The following is a 21181-nucleotide window of genomic DNA, read 5'->3' as shown; positions in this document are numbered from 1 at the left end:
CGGCCTAATTGAACTATGCTGCTTAAACTTAAAACAAAAACAGCCTGAATATTTTACCATGCATGGCTAATAAAACATAAGGCTGTTCCTGCAACTTCTGTGCCTGCTGAGCGCATTTTTTCCACCGCCGGTCTAATTGTAAATAAACTTCGCACGTGGCTTTCATCGGAGCACGTAGACCGACTGATCTTTTTGAATAAAAATATTCTCATAGTTATAGCCACCCGCGCTGGCTTCGACAGACTGTCTTTTAGTGCACAAGCGCATTTTTCGTACAGAGCATCAATCCTTGCAGTGACTGTTTTGCGCGATGGGACAGTATAGTGGGGCTCAACGTAACTCATTAAACGTTTGAAACCTTCACCTTCAACAAAACTAATAGGCAGCAAGTCTTTTGCTGTCATTTCTGCTATTAGCTGCGTCATCTTCTCTGCCCTGCCTGTGTCGCATTTCTGTCTGATGGTGAATTCTCTTATGCTCGTCTGACTGCTGGTTGTGGCACCGGCATCATCTCCCTTTTTGTGTTTATGTGCAAGATGGTAACGCATCGAACTCGTTGTGGAGTTGTAGACGAGTGTGACGCTGCACATCTTACACTTGACTGTTTTTTCGTCAAGTTTTTCAAAGTGTTGCCAGACATCGCTGCGCGCTTTAGCAGCCATACTCGATCTGCGCTCGGGTCTTGTCTCTTGACCGCAACTTCCCACAGCCATAACCAATCAAATATCAGACTACCGCCCAAATACCAGCATAACCAATCAGAAAGAATGAAAGTAATTTAATTTTAGAAAATGTATTTTTAGAGCCAATCGATCATCGTTTTCATGCTCGATCGTCGCTGATGCGTTCGAGTAATCGATTAATCGAATACTCGTGCACATCCCTAGTCCATTATCAGGAGCAATCTTTGTGAATTGTGAAATGAGAAACATTTTCCACTTGCATCCTAGAAAGGATCCTAAAGTACACTTGGGACACAACAGAACGCATCAGACAACGTTGTCCCTTTATTTCCCAAGAGAAATCTGCATGTCTGTGAGAACATTTTGGTGGTCGCTGTAGAAGGAGCTGGTGTATTGGAGACGGTGATTATGTGACATTTTTCCAGATGCGACCCAGAGTATTCTCAGGACTGTGCCTGAGTCCTCCTACAGCATATTTGTTTAAGTTCCCCAGACAATAACCCAATTCCCATAATTCCCTACCATTGCTAATGCACCGCCCAAGTCTCCAAACAGAATGCTGCATAGATCTGTGAGAAAACAGAGTATCCTCTTCCTTTCATGTGACACCACTTAAAAATATCAAATATTAAACAAAAAAATAAATACCACTTTTTAAACTGTCCATAACAACTAGTTAACTAATCTGGACTGCCTAATAGGAACAAATCACCCAAAAATAAATTAACGTGAGCTTGTAGTCGATTGTATTCGATGCACAATGCATCATGCGTTAAGGAAATATATATGGTGACTTTTGATTTTATGACTTTTTCAAAGAAAGAAAACTGTCTAAAAATGAAAGCACAGAATGATGTTAGCATATCTAAACCGAATATCTAAGAATAATTTAGACAAATGAATCAACCTTACTAATCAACTGGTTGGTTATAGGACACCTATTTGACTATCATTGCACATTCCAGCTCAGAACTATAAAACAAACAATAGACGTGACTATGTCCTCTGGGCAGCTGCATGACAAGGATGATGTAACCACAGTCAGATCAAATTCACAGCTATTCTTACCCCGAAACTATTTCAGGCCACATTTTTCTGAGCTCACTCAAAAAGAGCACAGTCTAAAAATAAATTCTGCTATTGAATTGCATAGTACATTGGCCATCATGATGTGAGAAAGTGTGGTACGATGCCAGGGTTGCCACATGACCTGAAACAACCTGTGAGGTTACCTTCAAAAACCTGTAAGTGCAAAACATCACAACAGAAACACGATTTTCTAGAATGTACACCTGCAAAATATCCACAAAGATATTTAGGGTTTTTGTTCATTTTACTATTTCCTAAGCAGGTTATTACAAGTACTGAACCATAATTTCACCTCTATTCTGAAAGCTCAATATTCAATAATATTGATTTGACTGTACTGACACTGTGGATGAGAACTGAATTGACCCTTCGCAAAACCCGCCCGCCTTTGTTACTGTTGCCATGTCTGACAAACCATAGTGCTCTCACGCCACACACCATGTTCTAACGCAGTGAAAAATACATTGCGGAGCAAAGAGGACACCGACAACATGCCGACAGACAAGACAGAGCAGGTTACCTCTGCTATGAAACAAAGTCTTAGCTTTCAAACATTGTTATTTTTTTAAGAAAATCAAATGATAAATATCGTTTTGTGGCTCTTTAATGTGTCGTGACAGATCGTCGTAGCACCTCAGTTCAAGCGGTACGTGAACCAATCGTGTTTTCAAATTTACTAGTTAAAGCACAAAGTAAACATGAGCAAACATCATAAGGAATTTTGCTTCAAACGCAGAAAGATGCGAATACACAGTTTAAGTCCACCGAATCTACTCTGATTCGTTTGTCAGACAATATGACAGATTCTGCATTATGACTGGTCAGATTGCTGTCAATTAAGCTCCCTGCAAAGGGTCAATTAAGCCAAGTAATGACACTATTGTTTTCTGTAGAGATGCTTTATAGCTGAATCAAACTGTTCAAAATGCAACATCTACACTGTTATTGAAATGAACAATCAACATTGAGTCAGAATTGAATCAACAACTCGAGCCAAACCATTGAACTGTACTTGTTTTATAACTGAAGAACTTCACACCATTATTGAACAGAACTGAACCAACACTATCTATATATACCTACCTACCTATATATATATCGATATATATATATATCTTTCCACATATATACATATAGATAAATGGATAGATACATATACACACACACACACACTTAGACTATATATATAGGGCCCTATATTTTTATTCTTTGAATAACTGATTTTTATTAAAAAATAATAAAAATAATACTAACAATACATTTTATTATTGTTTTATTTCTTTTTTTGTTGTGCATTTATTTTCTGGTAAATAAATTCCGGTAATACATTTTTCTGGTAAATATTCCTTTAAAATAATGTTTTAATAATTTGATTAGTAGTACTACTGTCATTACATTAAGTAATATACTTCTGTCACAATTTCATCAAGTTAAACCAAAATTTTATTCTGACAGGTTGCTGTGAAGTTTCTGTTTGTATATGATGATAGCAGTTTTGGTTTTTCTAGCAAGAAACAGTAAAATGCTCATGAAGTGACTCTAAGAGCAGTTCTAGAGATGATGTTCATGTGTTAATGTACTCATATATTGAGGCAACAGAGGTGAGCGTCATGCGCACTTCAGTATAGTAAACAAAACTGTGCGTCTGCGCCATTCATTCACACAGAGAAAATGCAGGATTTATATTATTAAATATTATTTTAAAATTTGCCATTTAATATTCACAGACACTAGTCCACATCATGTTTTGATTTAGGCATACTGACCAACTTTTGATTTATTCATTCAAAATTTGGTAAATTCCTTGACATTCTGCAATGTACTGTAAATCCATTTTTATGACTGGATTATGCGATTTCATCTGCATTTTCTGCATAGCGGAAATCATAGGGCCCTATATATATATATATATATATATATATGCAGTGAGATGTGAGATGAGCACAGATATTCTTCCAGTACATTCACAAAGAGTCCCATGTATTTAAAGAAAGCCAAGGTGGCCCTGTCCTGCCATGGGCTTCTGTCCAACCATTCCTGAGTGCTGTGGCATCAGATATCATCCCAAAGGGCAAAACGCAGCAAAGGGTACAATGTGGACTTAGAATTTAAAACCGCAACGACATGTGACAGACAAGGTGTCTTGAGACCACTGACACGCTTCGCCTCGTTTTAATGAAAAGCCACCAAATAACACTCATGTACATTGAATTTCTCACTATACTGTTTCCAAGGCAATATTTTGAAACCGAACACCCCAAGCAAACACTAACACCAAGCCAAAGCATATTCAATGAGCCATGCAGAATCTGAGTCATGCATCTTTAAGAAAAACAGCATTAAATCATTAGATACACAAGAGTGAGCCCAAAAGCATACCGAGAATTTTGTAGCTCCTCTGGTGGTCCTGAGATTCACAACGTCTCCCCAGAAGTCCTGCATCATTCACAGACACTGGGGAGGGACTTTAAAACTTCATCGCTTGGAAAAAAATTAGTCAGCAAGAACGCAAGAGCTTCAATGATGAAGGTCCAAAAATACTGATCACATAAAAAAAAGTCCGCTACTAGAGCTGACGATGAAAAACAATCAAAGATCAACCTGAAGCGTTAAATCATTTAGCTAGAATCAAAAAGAACTGACAAGCTACAATCAGGATCTGTCCTGAAGAGGAAGTCTCCACACACTTCCTTAAAGCGGCAGTCTGCTTCTACAAGGATCAAAAGCAAAAGTGTCTATGTCACACTGACTAGGAAGCAGAAGTGAGAGAGAATCCTGCAAGACGCTGCCAGTGTACACTTCTCATGCTGACGTTGGACGGGTCTCACTCCTGGTTGCAAAGACCTAAACATGTGGAGTTATTTATATCAGAGTGTGAGGGTGTGTTGTTGTGAGCGTGCATGTGTTTTTCCACGAGTAGGGGTGAGTGCTTGGGTTCAAAAAGCACTGGAGCTATACATGGCCTGAGTGCTGGGAAGCTGCCGAGATGGCGTGCCATTGCCCTGAGGTGTTAAAGGACATTCAGAGTTTGAAACAAAAAGCAATATCACAGGATACAACCAAAGCTAAGATAATCACATTATAATTAACAAATCTGTCTACACTGCACAATGAATCTCTTATTTACACAGTGTCTACGCCTTTTTGATTATTATGGAGGTGTTCTATTTTTGTTGCATTGCTTACAGTGTAAAGTATACTAGAAGTTACATCATCACTGCAAGCAAATCGGGTGACAAGGAAATATAAAATCAGATTTCTTAGACTGATTTAAATGTCTCTTACTCACCATTGCATTGCACTTACTCATCATTGCATTGTTTTTTAAAGACCAAGCATCTTAAAAAGCATCTTTAAATTCTGGCATTATGTTTTCCAAACTTTTATGATGATAGTTGCTGGTAGCCAGGTGTATAGTACAGTTTTTTTTTTTCATACAATGGAAGCAACTAACTGGTTGGTTATCAACATTCTTCAAATTATTTTCTTTTGTGCTGAACAGAAGAAAGAAACTCATCAACCTGAGAGTCTTGACAACAGAATTTTAATTTTTGGGCGAATTACACCTTTAAGTGAAATGAATGTGGCAAAAAAAATGTTAGAGCGAGGAAAATATTACAAGAAAGAGGAAAATTCATTTCTAGGACCATATGATTTCCGCAGCATTGCACAATCCAGTAATAAAAATAGAATTTATTGTATAAATACGGAATACGGAATGAAAATGGCGCAGACATGCAGTTTTGTTTACTACACACATATTGAAGCATAAACACATGAACACATAACCATAATCTTTAAAACTGAAGACAGAAATATATTAATTCACGTAATTCGGTAAAATTTGGTAAAAATTTGGTAACATTTTTATAGGGCCTTAAAAGTGTTATTTTTGTTAAAATGTTAATAAATTGCTGTTAAGTAATAAGCTGTTAATGCCTGTACTTAAATCTAAGAAGCTGTGCAGTCTGTATGAATGGAGGGGGTTTAAGCAAAAAAATAAAAATAATAAAATAAAGTCACATTCTAATCTAGGAGGAACCATTGTCAGATGTTTTTGTCTGAAAGAAAATGTGGATGCTTTAAGAATTCACTCATTAACATTAAAGGATTAGTTCACTCCTGAATTAAAATCTCCTAAAAACTCACCGCCATGTCATCCAAGATGTCCATGTCTTTCTTTCTTCAGATGAAAAGAAATTGGCTTTTGAGGAAAACATTCCAGGATTTTTTTTCCAAAAAGTGGACTTCAATGAGCATTAACGGTTTGAAGGTCCAAACTGCAGTTTCAACACAGCTTCAAAGGGCTCTACATGATCCCAGCTAAAGAACAAGGGTCTTATCTAGCGAAACGATTGATCATTTTCTTGAACAAAAAAGAACAAAAAACAATTTATATACTTTTTAACCACAAATGCTCGTCTTGCAGTAGCAAGCAGTCTTCATGCATTACGTAATCACATTGGAAAAGTCACACGTGGTTAGTGTCTGTGTAATTCGGTTCAGAAAGTTAGGGTAGGGCAAAAAACTCCATCTCATTTTCTCCTCAAACTTCAAAATCATCCAACATTGTTGTTTTTTGTAAAGGGTGTTTGACTTTCTTTGCACATTCGATTTGTAAACATCGGGTCAGTACTTCCACCTACATCACTCGTGACCGTTCCAACGTGACTATGTAAAGTGAGAAGTCAAACTAGAGCAAGTCGATAATTTGTGGTTAAAAAGTACATTTTTTTTTTTGCTATTTAAGACCCTTATTCCTCGACTGGGATCATTTAGAGCCCTTTGAAGCTGCACTGAAACTGATTTGAACCATTCAACCCATTAAAGTCCACTATATGGACAAAAATCCTGGAATGTTTTTTTTAAAAACCCTAATTTCTTTTCAACTGAAGAAGGAAAGACACAAGGAAATTTTAATTCTGGAGTGAACTAATCCTTTAAGTGGATATTACCACTTGATGTAATAAGCATTTGCAAAAGTTAACAAAACACATCCCCATATTTGAATTTTTAAAATAATTTATGTGGGCAAGTGGTTTTGTGGCAAAAAGAAAAAAAAAAAACGTCAACAAGCTTAAAATGGTTACCTTAGCCATTTTCTGCTGACTAAGCATTAATCATGCCAAAGCATTACAGACACATCAATCACAGCAGTGTACAACAGCGTACTCCAGCTTAAATCACACTAAAATACTGCTACCCTGTAGGCACACACATACTGATGATGATTAATAGAATGTGACCTAGATAAACATCAATGGTGCATGAAACATTCTCATAGCCATATCTGTCAGCTCCATCAAAGAGGTTGCATGCCAGCATACATTTAAGCAAATCACTTTATCTGTCTTATAAAAATGCAAATAGGCATAGTAATCCAGGGTTTACAAACTAGAACTTGGGTTTAAGCATGAACAGTGTGAACATGAAACAGGATTACCTAGAATCACACTTAATTTAGGTTAAGAATGACGTTTCAGTTATAAACAGTAATAGGTTGCACATACAAGGTGACACAGGAAACAATATAAAGAGAGGAGACTGAAAAACAAAAGAGATGTTTGTAGAAATTCTGATTTGTTTTAAAGAGAACAAAGGAGAAATTCCCACTTTTTACTGTGCTTGTTTATTTTTAATGTGTGTGTGTGAGCACAATCTGATCTGTGCAAAGGCTAGATTTTAAATTTCTGATGTATTCAGCATTACAGTAGCTTTATACATCAAGTAGTGTGTTTAAGGAGCGTGTAATGATGTTGAATGACAGTCATACACAAGCCAGTCAGCTTTGCATGGGGATATCTTTTCCTTATTTGGTTGTGGTCTGCCCCGTTACACCAAACTAAGCACTGTAAATCTAATGCAGCTATTTATAAATACAATACCAATGTAGCATTTATTAATCTAAATCATTTTCTCAGATAAGCTCATAAAAGCATAAAACAGAATGATACTAAGCACTGGCAAACAGACTTTGCACTGCTGAATAGTCTCAACCCCTCATCTAAGATTTAACAATGCAAAACGGGCAACAAAACCACCTCTAAAGAAATGCTTTGACTATTTTTTTTTTTTTTTTACATGTGATCAGATATTTTATCATTTATAAAAAAATCTCAACTCTTCTGTGGTCATTAATCAAATATTTTGCAGCTATTTATAAATGCAATGCTGAAGTGACATTCACTATTGTTAATCACCTTCTCAGATAAGATCATAAAATCATAAAACAGATTAAGCTAATACTAAGCAAATAGACTTTGCACTGCTGAACAACCCTTTCATCTAAGATTAATAAAATATTTTATAACAAAAATGCACTACAATAAAACACACCACTGAAAAAGTTCTATGGTCATTTATTTAATATATACTGCAGCCATTTATAACAATAAAACTTAAGTAACACACTATTGCAAAATCACTTTCTCAGATAAGACCACAAAAACATAAAACAGATTAAGCTAATGTAAAGCATTGGCAAACAGACTTTGCACTGCTCAACAGCCCTCCATCAAAGATTAATAAAATATTTTGCAACACAAAAATGCAGAGTAATAAAACCCACCTCTGAAGAATGCTTTAACTATTTTTTACATGCAATTAGAGATTCTGTCATTTATACAAATCCATATTTCAAAAAGCAAACAAAAGCATGCACATCAATCTCAAAAGGGTGCTCGACTAAAAAACAAGTACAACAATTGAAATGAAATGTCGGCAACACCAAGGCTCCAAAAATATAAAAAAAATTTATTTAAAAAGCTTTCGCATAGCGTATAACGTTTCCAGCATGCAGGCTTTTCATCAGACAAATTAAACACTAATGTGCCACTCTTTATACCTCTGGGTGATCAAAGGTCACATGACCATACACAATATTTTAATAATAAATCCAAACAATAACAAATCAACCAAAGAAAAGACAAAAGAAAAAAACTAAACGTTATGAAACTATGCAAAATACAAGACAAAAATATTCTCAATAAACAGTTCAATAAACTTTAATCCCTGCAGACATATATAACACTAAGTTCAACTGGTCACACCAAAACCCTTATTGTATTATAGACCTTTAAATAAATATTGTAAATTTAAAGAAATGGACGAATGTCAAAATCCTTATTTAATCCTCTGGGGGACAACATATCTAATGTGAAAATCCAAAAAGCCTCACGCTGTAAAAGCAATTTATTGATGTCACCCCCGCGACGTGGACACTTGACTACCTCAATACCCATTTACTAAAGAATGGAAACTGAGCATCTAAAATCTGCAAAATGCTGCGCTACTGGACTTTTTTTGATCGTGATGTCTAATTGCACACCGATGTTTAGAAATGCGAGTTTTCAAAGGTCTGCTCGTTTTACCAACGTGACATAAACCACAAGGGCAACACAACATATAATAATAATAACATTGGCCATCTTACACGAGATAAAAAAAACGTTGCCGTGTAAGAATGTGAAAAAAGTCGATGTCTTATATGTAAAATTACACTGATGACAATTACTACATCTGTAATTCCCATAAGGTATTTTGTTCAAGAAATGAGAAGCAGGTTTCAAATCCGCTCTAACCAAAATATTTCGGAGATTAGAGGTTTTCTTATACATTAAACGAGGTGGTTTATCAAAACATTTCTTGAGGCTGGGATCACTTTCTACAATATGCCGATGTTTCAATAAAACATTATTAATATCCTTGGTAACTTGGTAAAGCGAATATTGCATATAACAATTAACACAACGTTAAAATTTTTGGGGGTGTTTAACGAGACTCCTGTTGTGACACATCTTTAAAACGACGCACAGACTCAATCCACTCTTCTCTATATGATCATTTTCTGAATCCCTCTGATAAAATTGGTGATTGCTGTTGGAAGTTTTCATCGCTACTGCAAATCCAGCGAATATGACTAAATTGGGAAATTGGTAACGAACGCTTTAATGACACAGGATGACAGGATTGTAGGATAGTGTTATGATCAGTTGGTTTTCGGTACAAGGTAGTTTCAATGCCTGAAGCAATGCGAAGAACAAGCACATCCAAAAAATTAATTTTCTCTTGATGGAAATCAATCGTAAATTTCATCTTGGAATCCATGCTGCCCCCTAAAAACTGTAAATAATACTCGGACCCAAACAAAAAATAATTGTGTGAAAGCACCAATTTAGCCAAGTCACTCACACATGCAGTACTTGGAATTTGACAAGGACGTTGATCGAGGAAAAATTTTATTGCCTCTAGCCCAACCTGAAATGGAACATTGGTGTAAAGCGATTCAACATCCATGGTGACCAGAAGAACAGAGCAATCAGGTAATTTTACATTATTAATGAGTTCAATGAAATCCATTGTATCTCTAATGTAAGAAGGTAAAAACATAACTAAAGGTTGTAAGTGGAAATCAACAAAAGCCGAGATTATAGGTCTCCCAGAAGGAATATCACTATAAGGTTTGTGAATTTTAGGCAGCGTGTATAGCACCGGTCGGTCAGAATCCCACTCATTCTGTGCTCATTTATTAAATATTTTGGTTAATTATGTTCACTTTTGCAGCCATTTATGAGAATAAAACTTAAGTAAAACACTATTATGAATCATTTTCTCAGATAAGATCATAAAATCATAAAACAGATTAACTTAATACTAAGCTAATACTAAGCAAACAGACTTTGCACTGCTGAACAACCCCTCATCTAAGATAAATAAAATAATAATAAATAAAACAAAAATGCGCAACAACAAAACCCATGTTGTAAAAATTTTATTACATGTGATTAGAGATTCTGTCAATTATAAAAATCCATATGAAAAAATCCCACTCCTTACATGCACATTTATTAAATATTTTGGTTAATTATTTTGGCTCTGTGCTCATTTATTAAATATTTTGGTTAATTATTTTGTCTCTGTACTCATTTATGAAATATTCTGGTTAATTATTATGGCACTGTGCTTATTTATTAAATATTATTATTTATATTATTGTTTTATTTATTAAATATTTTGGTTAATTATTTTGGCTGTGCTCATTTATTAAATACTTTCTTTAATTATTTTGGCTCTGTGCTCATTTATTAAATATTTTCTTTAATTATTATAGCTCTATACAAATTTATTAAATATGATTATTTATACTGTTATTTTATTTAATAAATATTTTGTCTGTGATTATTTATTAAATATTTTGGTTTATTATTATGGTTCTATGGTCATTTATTAAATATTTGCAGACATTTATGAGAATAAAACTGGAGTAACACACTACTATAAATCATTTTCTCAGATAAGATCATAAAAACATAAAACAGATTAAGCTAATAGTAAGCACTGGCAAACAGACTTTGTTCTGCTGAACAGTTTTGAACCCTCATCTAACATTTCTGAAATATTTTATGATACAAAAAAACACATCTCTAAAGAAATGCTTTGACTATTTTTACCTGTGATTATAGATTTTGTTATTTACAAAAATCTATATAAAAACAAATCTACTCCTCTGCTTATTTATTAACTATTTTGGTGGCATAATAAATATTCTTTTTACGGCAGTATTCTCAGTTCCATTTAAACTCATTCTGCAGATTTTTCCTCAAAATAATTTCTAAATTCCCTCTAATAAGCCTAGTTAACACACATTTAGGTCACTGTGCCAACATTACGCCTGGATCAATATGGTTTTGCATTTGCAAAGAATCACTCTCAACAGATGTCAACAAGTGGGACTGGAAAAACTTGTTGTGAATTAGCTGTAGCAGAGCAACTGTGTTGACTACCACACGCTGACAGGTCACAGTGCCTCATACTACTGTCCCCAACTACTCTAAACCTGCTGAGCTTACGGCTGTGCCCTCTGTGGCTTTATCAACAGCATTGTCTGCTGGGTCCCAGCACCCCTGAGAGCTGCTGATCCTCCAGCCAGAGAACAATGACAAACTTCCTGTCTAATCTTCCATCTAAACCAGCGCTGTAACATTACGATACCGCACACTCAACAAACCATGAACTCTTTCCTCAATGCCAATATCCCGACAAAGTGACGATGGCAGAGAACAGAGGAGCATCACTGTCCTGAAGACACCTGAGTGATGGATAGCAGAGAAGTAAGCAACAGGTGGAAATCAAAACAAGGCTCTTAGTTACGTAACAGGAGCTGGCCATTTGCAAATAATTTCGGATAAATAGTACGCTAACTTCGTTTAGTGACATCTAAACAATACATATACTTATGCAATAACCCACAACCATTTCCTCATCTAGATTCCAGTTTCAGATTTGACATCTGGACCTTAAACAGCATTACATAATATTGACACTGTTAACACTTTCTGAAGCTGTAAATAAATCAAAGATTAATAGATGAAATACCATCTTATTTCCCTGCCTTTAAATTTCACATTAAATTCAATGCTAGCTGCCACTTCTTTGTAATTAATAGTGAAATTTACTAGCAATTTCTAATTGAAAAATGTTTATACAACATTTTTTTATTGTACTTGCACCAACAGGTAAGCTTATTTTGCCACAGAATAAAAAAATAGACTTTTTAATCCAAAATTCTGAGTTTTTTTTTCAGAGTTGTAGGTTTATATCTAAAAATTATGACTTTTTTTAAACTCAGAATTCTACATTTTTGCTACCAGTCAAAAGTTTTTGAAGAATAAGATTTTTAATGTTTTTTAAAGTCCTTCTGAACACCAAGCCTGCATTTACTTGATCCAAAGTACAGCAAAAACAGTACAGTTTTGAAATATTTTTACTATTTAAAATGATTGTTTCCTATTTGAATGTATTTTAAAGTGTACTTTATTCCTGTGATTTCAAAGCTGCATTTTAGCAACATTACTCCAGTCACATGATCCTTCAGAAATCATTTTAATATTCTAATTTACTGTTCAAAAAACAATTTTTATTATTATTATGTTGAAAACAGCTGAGTAGAATTTTTTCAGGTTTCTTTGATGAATAGAAAGTTGAGGAGAACAGCATTTATCTGAAATAAAAGTCTTTTGTAAAATTATAAACATCTTTACCATCACTTTCATGCATCCTTGCTAAATAAAAGTATTAATTTCTATAATTTCTATAATTATACAGACTCCAAGCTTTTGAATGGTATAGTGTATAATGTTAAAAAAGCATTTTATTTTAGATAAATGCTGATAAATTTTAATTTTTAAGGTAATTGTGACTTGGATCAAAATTCTGACTTTTTTTTCTTGCAATATGTGATTTTGTGTATATCTCACAATTCTAACTCTTCTTCTCAGAATTGCCAGTTTATATCTGAAAATTCTTAGTTTATATCTCACAATTATGAAATTACATTTCGAAATTCTTTCTTTCTCTGAACTACCTTTTGTATTTTCTATTCCGTGGCAAAAATACGCTTCCATAAACAGACTGGCAAACGTGAAAAGAGAGTAGCAAGTTGCAAGACAGAGATTGTTATCTTGAGGTTTTGGACCCACAGGTTACTGTTTATGTGAAAACACAAGCCCTTACGTTCTGCATTGAAAAAATAAATCAAAAGTAACAATATTCACCCTGCTAACTTGACTGTAAATAAAAAAAAAATCATAAAATTAAAAAATGAGTTTATCCTTTGCATAATCTTAGATGTTTCAAAATATGTAAACACACCTGATGCTCTGAATGCAATACTATCTTTGCATCAAACAAGCCATTCAGTGTCTGTTCTGCCATGTACTGATGACTTGTCAAATTGCATTTTGGATGAGACAGTTTTCCTCTTAAGATGACTCTACTGAAGCTTACTATGTGTTTACACATAAAAAAGCGTACACATATAAGCTTATAAGCATATATATTAAGTTCACATTGTATCTTCACTCAGTAGTTGTTACAGTTATTGTTATTTGTAGATGATGTACAACTGTTTGTATGCAAATATACATAAGCACTAAAAGCGCATCACGGTTGTTGGTACCTATTGACAGCACAAATGTGACCCTGGACCACAAAACCAGTCATAAGTGTAAATTTCTCTAAATACGACAATATTTGTCCGAGATACAACTATTTGAAAATCTGGAATCTGGTGGTGCAAAAAAATCAAAATACTGAGAAAATCACCTTTAAAGTTGTCTAAATGAAGTTCATAGCAATGCATATTACAAATCAAAAATTAAGCTTTGATATATTTACGGTGGGAAATTTACAAAATATCTTCATGGAACATGATCTTTACTTAATATCCTAACGATTTTTGGCATAAAAGAAAAATCGATAAATTTGACCCTTCCAATGTATTTTTGGCTATTGCTACAAATATACCAGTGCAACATAAGACTGGTTTTGTGGTCCAGGGTCACAAATGCTTTGTGAAGGAAAGGAAATATTTACTGAAGTCGTTATGACTACATGGAAATGAAGCTTCTGAGGAATGAAACAGAGGGAGAGAGGAAAGTGCACACTTACTCATGCATACTTATGTAAATGACAATAGCAAGACAGAGAGAATAATCAACTGTTTACTATACAAATTCATGTTAACAAAGTTGACATTTAAAGACAGTCTCCCACGCACAAACGTAAGTGATAAAAAAAAGTGTGGACTTGCATTTCAAGTGTTTACATCCTGCAAGGATGACATTATGACTATAGAACGTCATTTAAAAAAAAAAATAAAATGTTAAGAGTTACAAACTTTAGACGCATTTTGTTTTTGAATAACAAATCATGTCAGCTAAATACTGAATACTTAAAGACAGAATAAACACAGGACTTTAATGTTCATATATCAAAACTGTATTAAAAGGGTATATTCTTGTGAGGAAAGGTATTAAAACATAAAACAAAAGTTATAACGTCTGTTTCGTGGCAGAGAGAGAGAGAGAGAGAGAGAGAGAGAGATTCATAGTCTACAGCGCTCGTCTTTTCACCGTTATTGTGACGCAATGATCTGAACGACACTTCCTGGCAGAAGCGTGGTCACCCCAAAACAATGAAAGTACATTTCCACAGCAATACAATCTCAAAACAAACCCCTATCAAGTCCACTAAGACAATGTGGATGCTCCTGGGTCGTTAACAACCCAGAGGAAGTGATGCTTTAAACCAGTCCGCATCCATTTCCCTCATCCCCCCGTCCCTTTTCTTTCTTTGAAATGAACGCGCGTAGAAACGCTCCGGGCTCCCGCAACAACTGAAATCTGACGAGACAACAACAAATAACTTTATGCTTACTGTGGTTAGGAGGGGTTTCATCTGTTCAGTCCTATCTTCCTCCATTTGTTCAAACTGTGCACTTCTTCCGTCCCTCGCCGGAGACTGATTTGAATATGATACTTCGAAATGCCCCTTCGCTCGTGTCACAGCCACTGAGAGCGTGTGAATGGTATTTTTACATATATCTGGGCTTGGAAAATCCCGCCCTTTTGGAGATTGACAGGTGATTTCATCCGCTCACTCTCAGGCGACCGGCTTTTCTCCTAGCCAATCAGATTGTCGGAACGACGCTCGTATATGAATATTAATGAAGAGCGGAAGAGTTGATTGACAATTGGTTGGTTGGCCTACACAATCCACTAGGGAAAAGAAAAAAACTCACGGTGAGGATGAGCGTGTAGACAACTGAAAGTTTTAAAAGACGCACTATGGAGTTTTTAGGCCAGTAACAGTAATACACAAAGGTTAAAAACTATCCAAACTCTTGACAGGCTTTAAGTAGGGACTGGTTGTACAGCAGGCTCGTTAACCTTTACAGATTGACCACTACCTGGAGTCCTAGCTGACCCAATAAACAAAGTTTATAACAATTTTAATGATTTAGTATTTAGTATTGCATCATGCTAATCAGATTATTTAAATTTCATTCAAATAGTTACTAATTCTGCACTTGCAGGCCCTGCAATAATATATTACTAGTAAGATTTTTAAGGTTTTGAAACAAGTCTCTTCTGCTCACCAAGCCTGCATTTATTTTATTAATATTATTTTACTATTTAAAATAACTGCTTTCAATTTGAATATATTTTAAAAAGTAATTTATTCCTGTGATCAAAGCTACATTTTCAGCATCATTACTCCAGTCTTCAGTGTCACATAATCCTTCAGCAATCATTCTGCCGTTCAAGAAATATTTATTATTATTATCAATATTTAAAACAGTTGAGTACTTTTTATACTTCTATTTAAAAGTGATTACAAAGACATTTATGTCACAAAAGATTTGTTTCAGATAAATGCTGTTCTTCTGAACTTTCTATTCATCAAAGAAACCTGAAAAAAAATTACTCAGCTGTTTTTAACACCATCATCATCATAATAAATGTTTTTGTGCAGCAAATCAGAATATTAGAATGCTTTCTAAAGCATCAAGTGACTGAAGTAATGATGCTAAAAATTCAGCTTTGATCATAGGAATAAATGACATTTTAAAATATGAAGACTTCAGATGCAAAGGCCTCTAAGTCCATCTGATAGTTTTCTTTAAAATAAGCATTTTTATCAGGCTCCTGTGTATAGGTTTCTACCTAAGTACTGGTACTTCTGATTGGGCTGAGGCTGGGATTTAGAGAGTTTGAAGTAAAAGTATTTGATGGACGTATAATATGTGTAGAGAGCATTCACTCAGTATCATTATCTCATTTTTCACCGAGGTGGCTTTTTGCATCTGAACTCTTCATATATTCAAACAGAAAATGGTTATTTTAAATAGTACAAAATTGTACTTTTTGCTGTACTTCGGGTCAAATAAATGCAGACTTGGTGAGCACAAGAAACTTCTTTAAAAAACATCACAATTTTTACTATTTAAGAACTTTTGACTGGTAGTGTAGAGCAGATGACAAATAACACACAATGTTACTTATAAGGAAATGTTTATATTTTGTATATATTTTTTTTATTTTAGGTGCTCTAACGCAGGGTTTCTCAAATGTTTTTGAACCAATGACTCCTCATTTAACCATAAACTGTGTGCAGACCACATCATATATTGTAGTTTTGTACTTACAGTCAGTAATTTATGTTGTATCATCATTCAGTTTTACTTTAGCTCCCACTGAAGGATTTTTTAATGCATAATGAAGGTCCATCATATCACGGCTGTAAATGGTCACTATTTCTTTTTGTCAACAATTCTTTCTAAAATGTTCCTTTGTTGTGCCAAATGAGAACTGAAACAAAACAAGGCTCAGATGCAAATGTGTTTTTGTCCCAAAGTATATGACAATTCATTTATTGTTATTGATGGAGTAATAGATAAAACAGATTTGATAAAAATCTTTTAGGCACAACTATGACAACTAATATCACTGATTATGAAAAAGGCTTTGAAAAAAAAAAAAGATCGTAATTTTTACATATTTTAATGTTTTAAATAAAATAATTTCTTTGTTTCACATTATGGCCGATATAGACTGGATTATTTCTTTATTTTAATTATTATTATTGTTTCACCAGATGCTTCAGGTAAATGATGCCAAGCTGAGAATGCAACAATACTAATTGCTGGGCAATTTCTAACCTTGTACTGCAACTCCCCCTAGTGATTCAGAAGTGCTCTGCAGGTATTTTCCTTTCATTTGGGTATTTAACTATTTAATTATATATGATTACTGTAATATAAATAAAGGCATTTAAGGTTCCCTGTATTGAATTGTACCAAGAACAGTGATCAGTTTTTACATAGATCTTGATGTTGAATCACTTATTTATCACTTATTTATTAATCACTTATTAATTATTTATTCTGATACTGATGTTGGGACTTCTAGTCCAGTCAAAAACTCTTGTCAGAAGTGTCAGTTGAACCCACACCTACAGAAATCTCAACATCATTGACTCCTCAATTGCATAATGTGCCATACCAACTTTTTTGAGTAGACCTTTTTGACTCTTCAAAAACATCAAACATTTAGGATATTTGATCCTATGATATCTGTACATCAGTGTGACTTTTAAGAATCATTCTCTTCATGTTTTGTCGAGGTGGAGTCTCGTGAGCAGCGTGACTTCCTCTTACTAGGAAAACAAAATGAAAAACAAAATGAAAACGACTCAACACACTGTCAACAACAATAATGATTCTATTCCTATCTTTACATACTACTAATCTGAATGGATTTGAAGTTTTCGCTTGAACATGTTACTTAGTGTAAGTATTCTGCATTCATTGTCTGTCTCTCTGTGTTTGTGGGTTAGGTAAAAGCTGGAATGAGCAGCTAGAACAAAATACCATTGCAAAATATGTTTGTTCATTGTGTACTCACTGTGGTTATTGCAGAAATATACTGTGTAGGTAGTTGTTTTGTAAGTTCATGCAGATCAAGTGAATATCTTCATTTCAAACTTTCTTTGTACCAACAGAAAACAGTGACATCTGTTGTGTCATTGTCTTCAGGTTGCATTTTTAGGTTGTGCTGAAAACAAAAAACTAAATCTAAATCAGCTGTCTTTGGCAGCACTGATTACCTTGTGATGTGTTGTCTAAGCAACTCTTCCAGTAAATCCTGATTTTCAGCTTTGGGAATGTGCACATTTGGTTCCTCTTCCTCATTGTTGACACTGAAGAGAAAAGCATGCTTTTACAATTCTTTTCACAACATAAATTTCTTTCAGTGCATTTAAAGATGCATAGACATGACGATGTGACCAGCTTTTTGCAGCAGTCAGTGTCACCTTTTGACCAGCGTGTGGTGTCTAAATTCCTGAAGATCAGACCGAAGATTTTGGGGGTAAAACAAACTGTTCTACTTCAGTTGTTCATTTTGATTTGAGGTAAATGAGGAAACAGATAACGTCTTGTTTTATATCTTACAGGTTTTGGAAATATCAATAGGAATAACGATGTTAGTCTTAACAATCTGGACGGGATTTTTATATCTCCTCTGGTCATGTTTAATTGTGAGTATTTAATTTCAACACCATAACAACATTGTGCAATGAACATATACTGAATAATATTCATTATGTTCACTGTAGTCGATTTTAACAGGAACAGTGACAGTGGCTGTTGCATGTACATATAACACATGTCGGGTCAGTCTGAATATCTAATACAAATTTTGTAATATTTCATTAGACTACAGTGCATTACATTTTTCACATTTTTCACATTTCAGGTCAGAATCTCACAATTTCTTAACTGTTTCAATGCCATAGCAGCTGCTATCTCCATCCCATTTCACTGTCTTGACAGTGAAGTAAGTGTCTGTATAGACATCCTGCTTTCATACTTACAACATTTAAACGCACCTGCAAAATTGACATTCTTAGCAGATTTTTTTACTAGACAAAGAGCTAATATCAATCTTATCAACAATGGAGGTTGTTTCAATTGTAACCTTTTTATTTCAGCTCTATACTAATTTATATCCTTTATACTCACTCAGGGTGTGGCTCTAATTCTCTTGGTTTTCTGTGATGCTCTGGTCTTCATCATCTCTGTTATAGTTGCTTCATCTTCCTGTGACTGCTGCAGGATGAAGGTAAAAAGATGAAGTTCAAAGATCTTTTATCTTAAAAGTGAATAACAAAAAATTTACTTTTGTCATTATTTACTTACCCTCATCCCATTTCAAACCCCTGTTACAGTACTTTTTCTTTTATGGAACGAATTTAAGAAGAATGTCCTTCAGTTTAATAAAGATGAATGAGGACTGGCACTTTCATTCTGCAAAAAAAAAAAACAAAAAAAAAAAAAAAACACCATAAATATAGTCCATATGTCCATGCTTACTATGTTCACTTTGGTCTTCTTTTGAAAGAGATCTTTTCATTAAATCAGATGAGCTCACAAAAGCAGTCTGACATAAAAAGAGTTACATTTAATGATTGTTTTATACTGTACAGAAGCAACTAATTAAATCAACATTCAACAATGATATAAGAGGTTATTTATTTCAAAATCAATGATATAATAACAAGGTAACCACACCTACAAATTTAAGCATTTCTTAATGTGAAAATACAGAATATATTTAAAGAAACGTATATTAGATTTACATATTAGTACTTTCATGGACACAGAAAGAGGCACTTTTTATTTCTTATCCTTATAATTATTTAAATGCATTTTTGACACATACAACTTTGTGTGTATGCATTTTGATTGGTTAATTAACTGGCACTAGGTGTCACTACATTACCTTAAGATTTACATGCAATAATGAATGCAACACAATAATTATGTTCTGTTTCTGTTGTGTTCTTTATCTCTCTCTCTCTCCCAGTCAAGACATGTAGCAGTCAGTTGCATAAACAGAGATGTGCCTTATATGACTGATAACAATATTGTTCTTCACGGCCAACAAGGCCCTTTTGCACCTCCACCAAACTATGATCCAAGTCCTTCAGAGCCTCCACCAAAATACCATCCAAGTGCTTTTGCACCTCCACTAAAACATGATCCATATTCTTATACACCTCCAGCAAACTACAACCCAAGTCCTTCAGTATCATCACCAAACGACAATCCAAGTCCTTCTGCACCTCCACCAAACTATGATCAAAGTCCTTCAGCACTTTCACCATGATCCAAGTTCTTCTGCACCTCCACCAAGTTACGAACCAGGTCTTTCTGAACCTCCACCAAGCTACAATCCATGTTCTTCTGCACCTTCCGTGAACTATTAGGTGTTAAAGGGGCAATTTCTGGTCTGTTGAAGAAATCAGTTGCATTTTTGCAACAGAGCATTTTATAGTTTTATATTTTCAGCATTTATTTGTGACACCTTATAAGCTTCCTTTATAAGTGCACAACTGTAAACATGTTTTTTTTTCCGTTGTTTTTACAACCTTGGAATCAAAACATCACAGATACTAACATTGGAGATTAGATTATATTCAGTACTGTAATGTTAAACATGTTTTTACTGTCTTAGGTGCATGTATGTAAATACAAGATAAGATATTAGTCATCATAAAACATTTAAAAATAGCCTCTGCCAGCTCATTCAAGTGTTTTAAGACATTTAATCAGATTAATAGCAGATGTGACCAGTGTTATATACAAAAAAAGAGACATTGCTGCGTACAGTAGCTGTAGAAGCCAGGATAGTGTTAAGTTTCAGAAATATCCATCCTTTCCCAAAACTCTTGTAGGGATAAGGTTTAGGTGACACTGTCTAAAACATCTAATATATACTGATTGTTTTGGAGTCTCCCTTCATTTAGTAGCCTACATAATTCATATTGTTTACACATTGGACGCATTGCAATTGTTTTATACTGATACGTTAGTTGCATTTTGGACACTGTGAATGTGAATAGACTGGCTGTGTTTTACAAAAAACTATTAAATGGACAGTGTATCTTTACTTTGAGCATTCGAAAACAAAGCTTGCATCTTTCCAACTGTATTCGCGTGTGTCTATGATTATATCAGAATGTTGGAAACCACAAAGATTATTGACACTCGATACAAACACGCCCTA

At 34.4% G+C, this 21181-nt stretch overlaps 2 protein-coding genes across 3 annotated transcripts in view; one reads left to right on the top strand and one right to left on the bottom strand.

Moving 5' to 3' along the window:
• Positions 1-15140, bottom strand: part of slc4a7 (solute carrier family 4 member 7) — a 52211-nt gene extending 37071 nt beyond the window's left edge. Inside the window, 1 exon segment of the mRNA XM_051130811.1 lies at positions 14988-15140. Within this exon segment, the coding sequence (XP_050986768.1) occupies positions 14988-15032 (45 nt within the window). The 5' untranslated portion in view covers positions 15033-15140.
• A 2641-nt stretch (positions 15141-17781) lies between these two features.
• On the top strand, positions 17782-21042 carry LOC127178912 (uncharacterized). Of its 2 annotated transcripts, XM_051132093.1 has the most exons (7): positions 17782-17901; positions 18366-18481; positions 18567-18650; positions 18729-18785; positions 18869-18949; positions 19139-19234; positions 19979-21042. In XM_051132093.1, the coding sequence occupies exons 2-7, from the start codon at positions 18377-18379 to the stop codon at positions 20279-20281; spliced, it is 726 nt and encodes a 241-aa protein (XP_050988050.1). In that variant the 5' UTR covers positions 17782-17901; positions 18366-18376; the 3' UTR covers positions 20282-21042. The 2 variants fall into 2 exon arrangements, with proteins under 2 accessions (XP_050988050.1, XP_050988051.1); XM_051132094.1 differs by lacking the exons at positions 18729-18785; positions 18869-18949.
• Positions 21043-21181: the final 139 nt, after the last annotated feature.

Source organism: Labeo rohita, chromosome 16 (assembly GCF_022985175.1).
Source record: "Labeo rohita strain BAU-BD-2019 chromosome 16, IGBB_LRoh.1.0, whole genome shotgun sequence".
In the NCBI taxonomy this organism is placed as follows: Eukaryota; Metazoa; Chordata; class Actinopteri; order Cypriniformes; family Cyprinidae; genus Labeo; species Labeo rohita.
The sequence above is the reverse complement of the archived record's forward strand: the minus strand, read 5'-3'. Positions and strand labels throughout refer to the sequence as shown.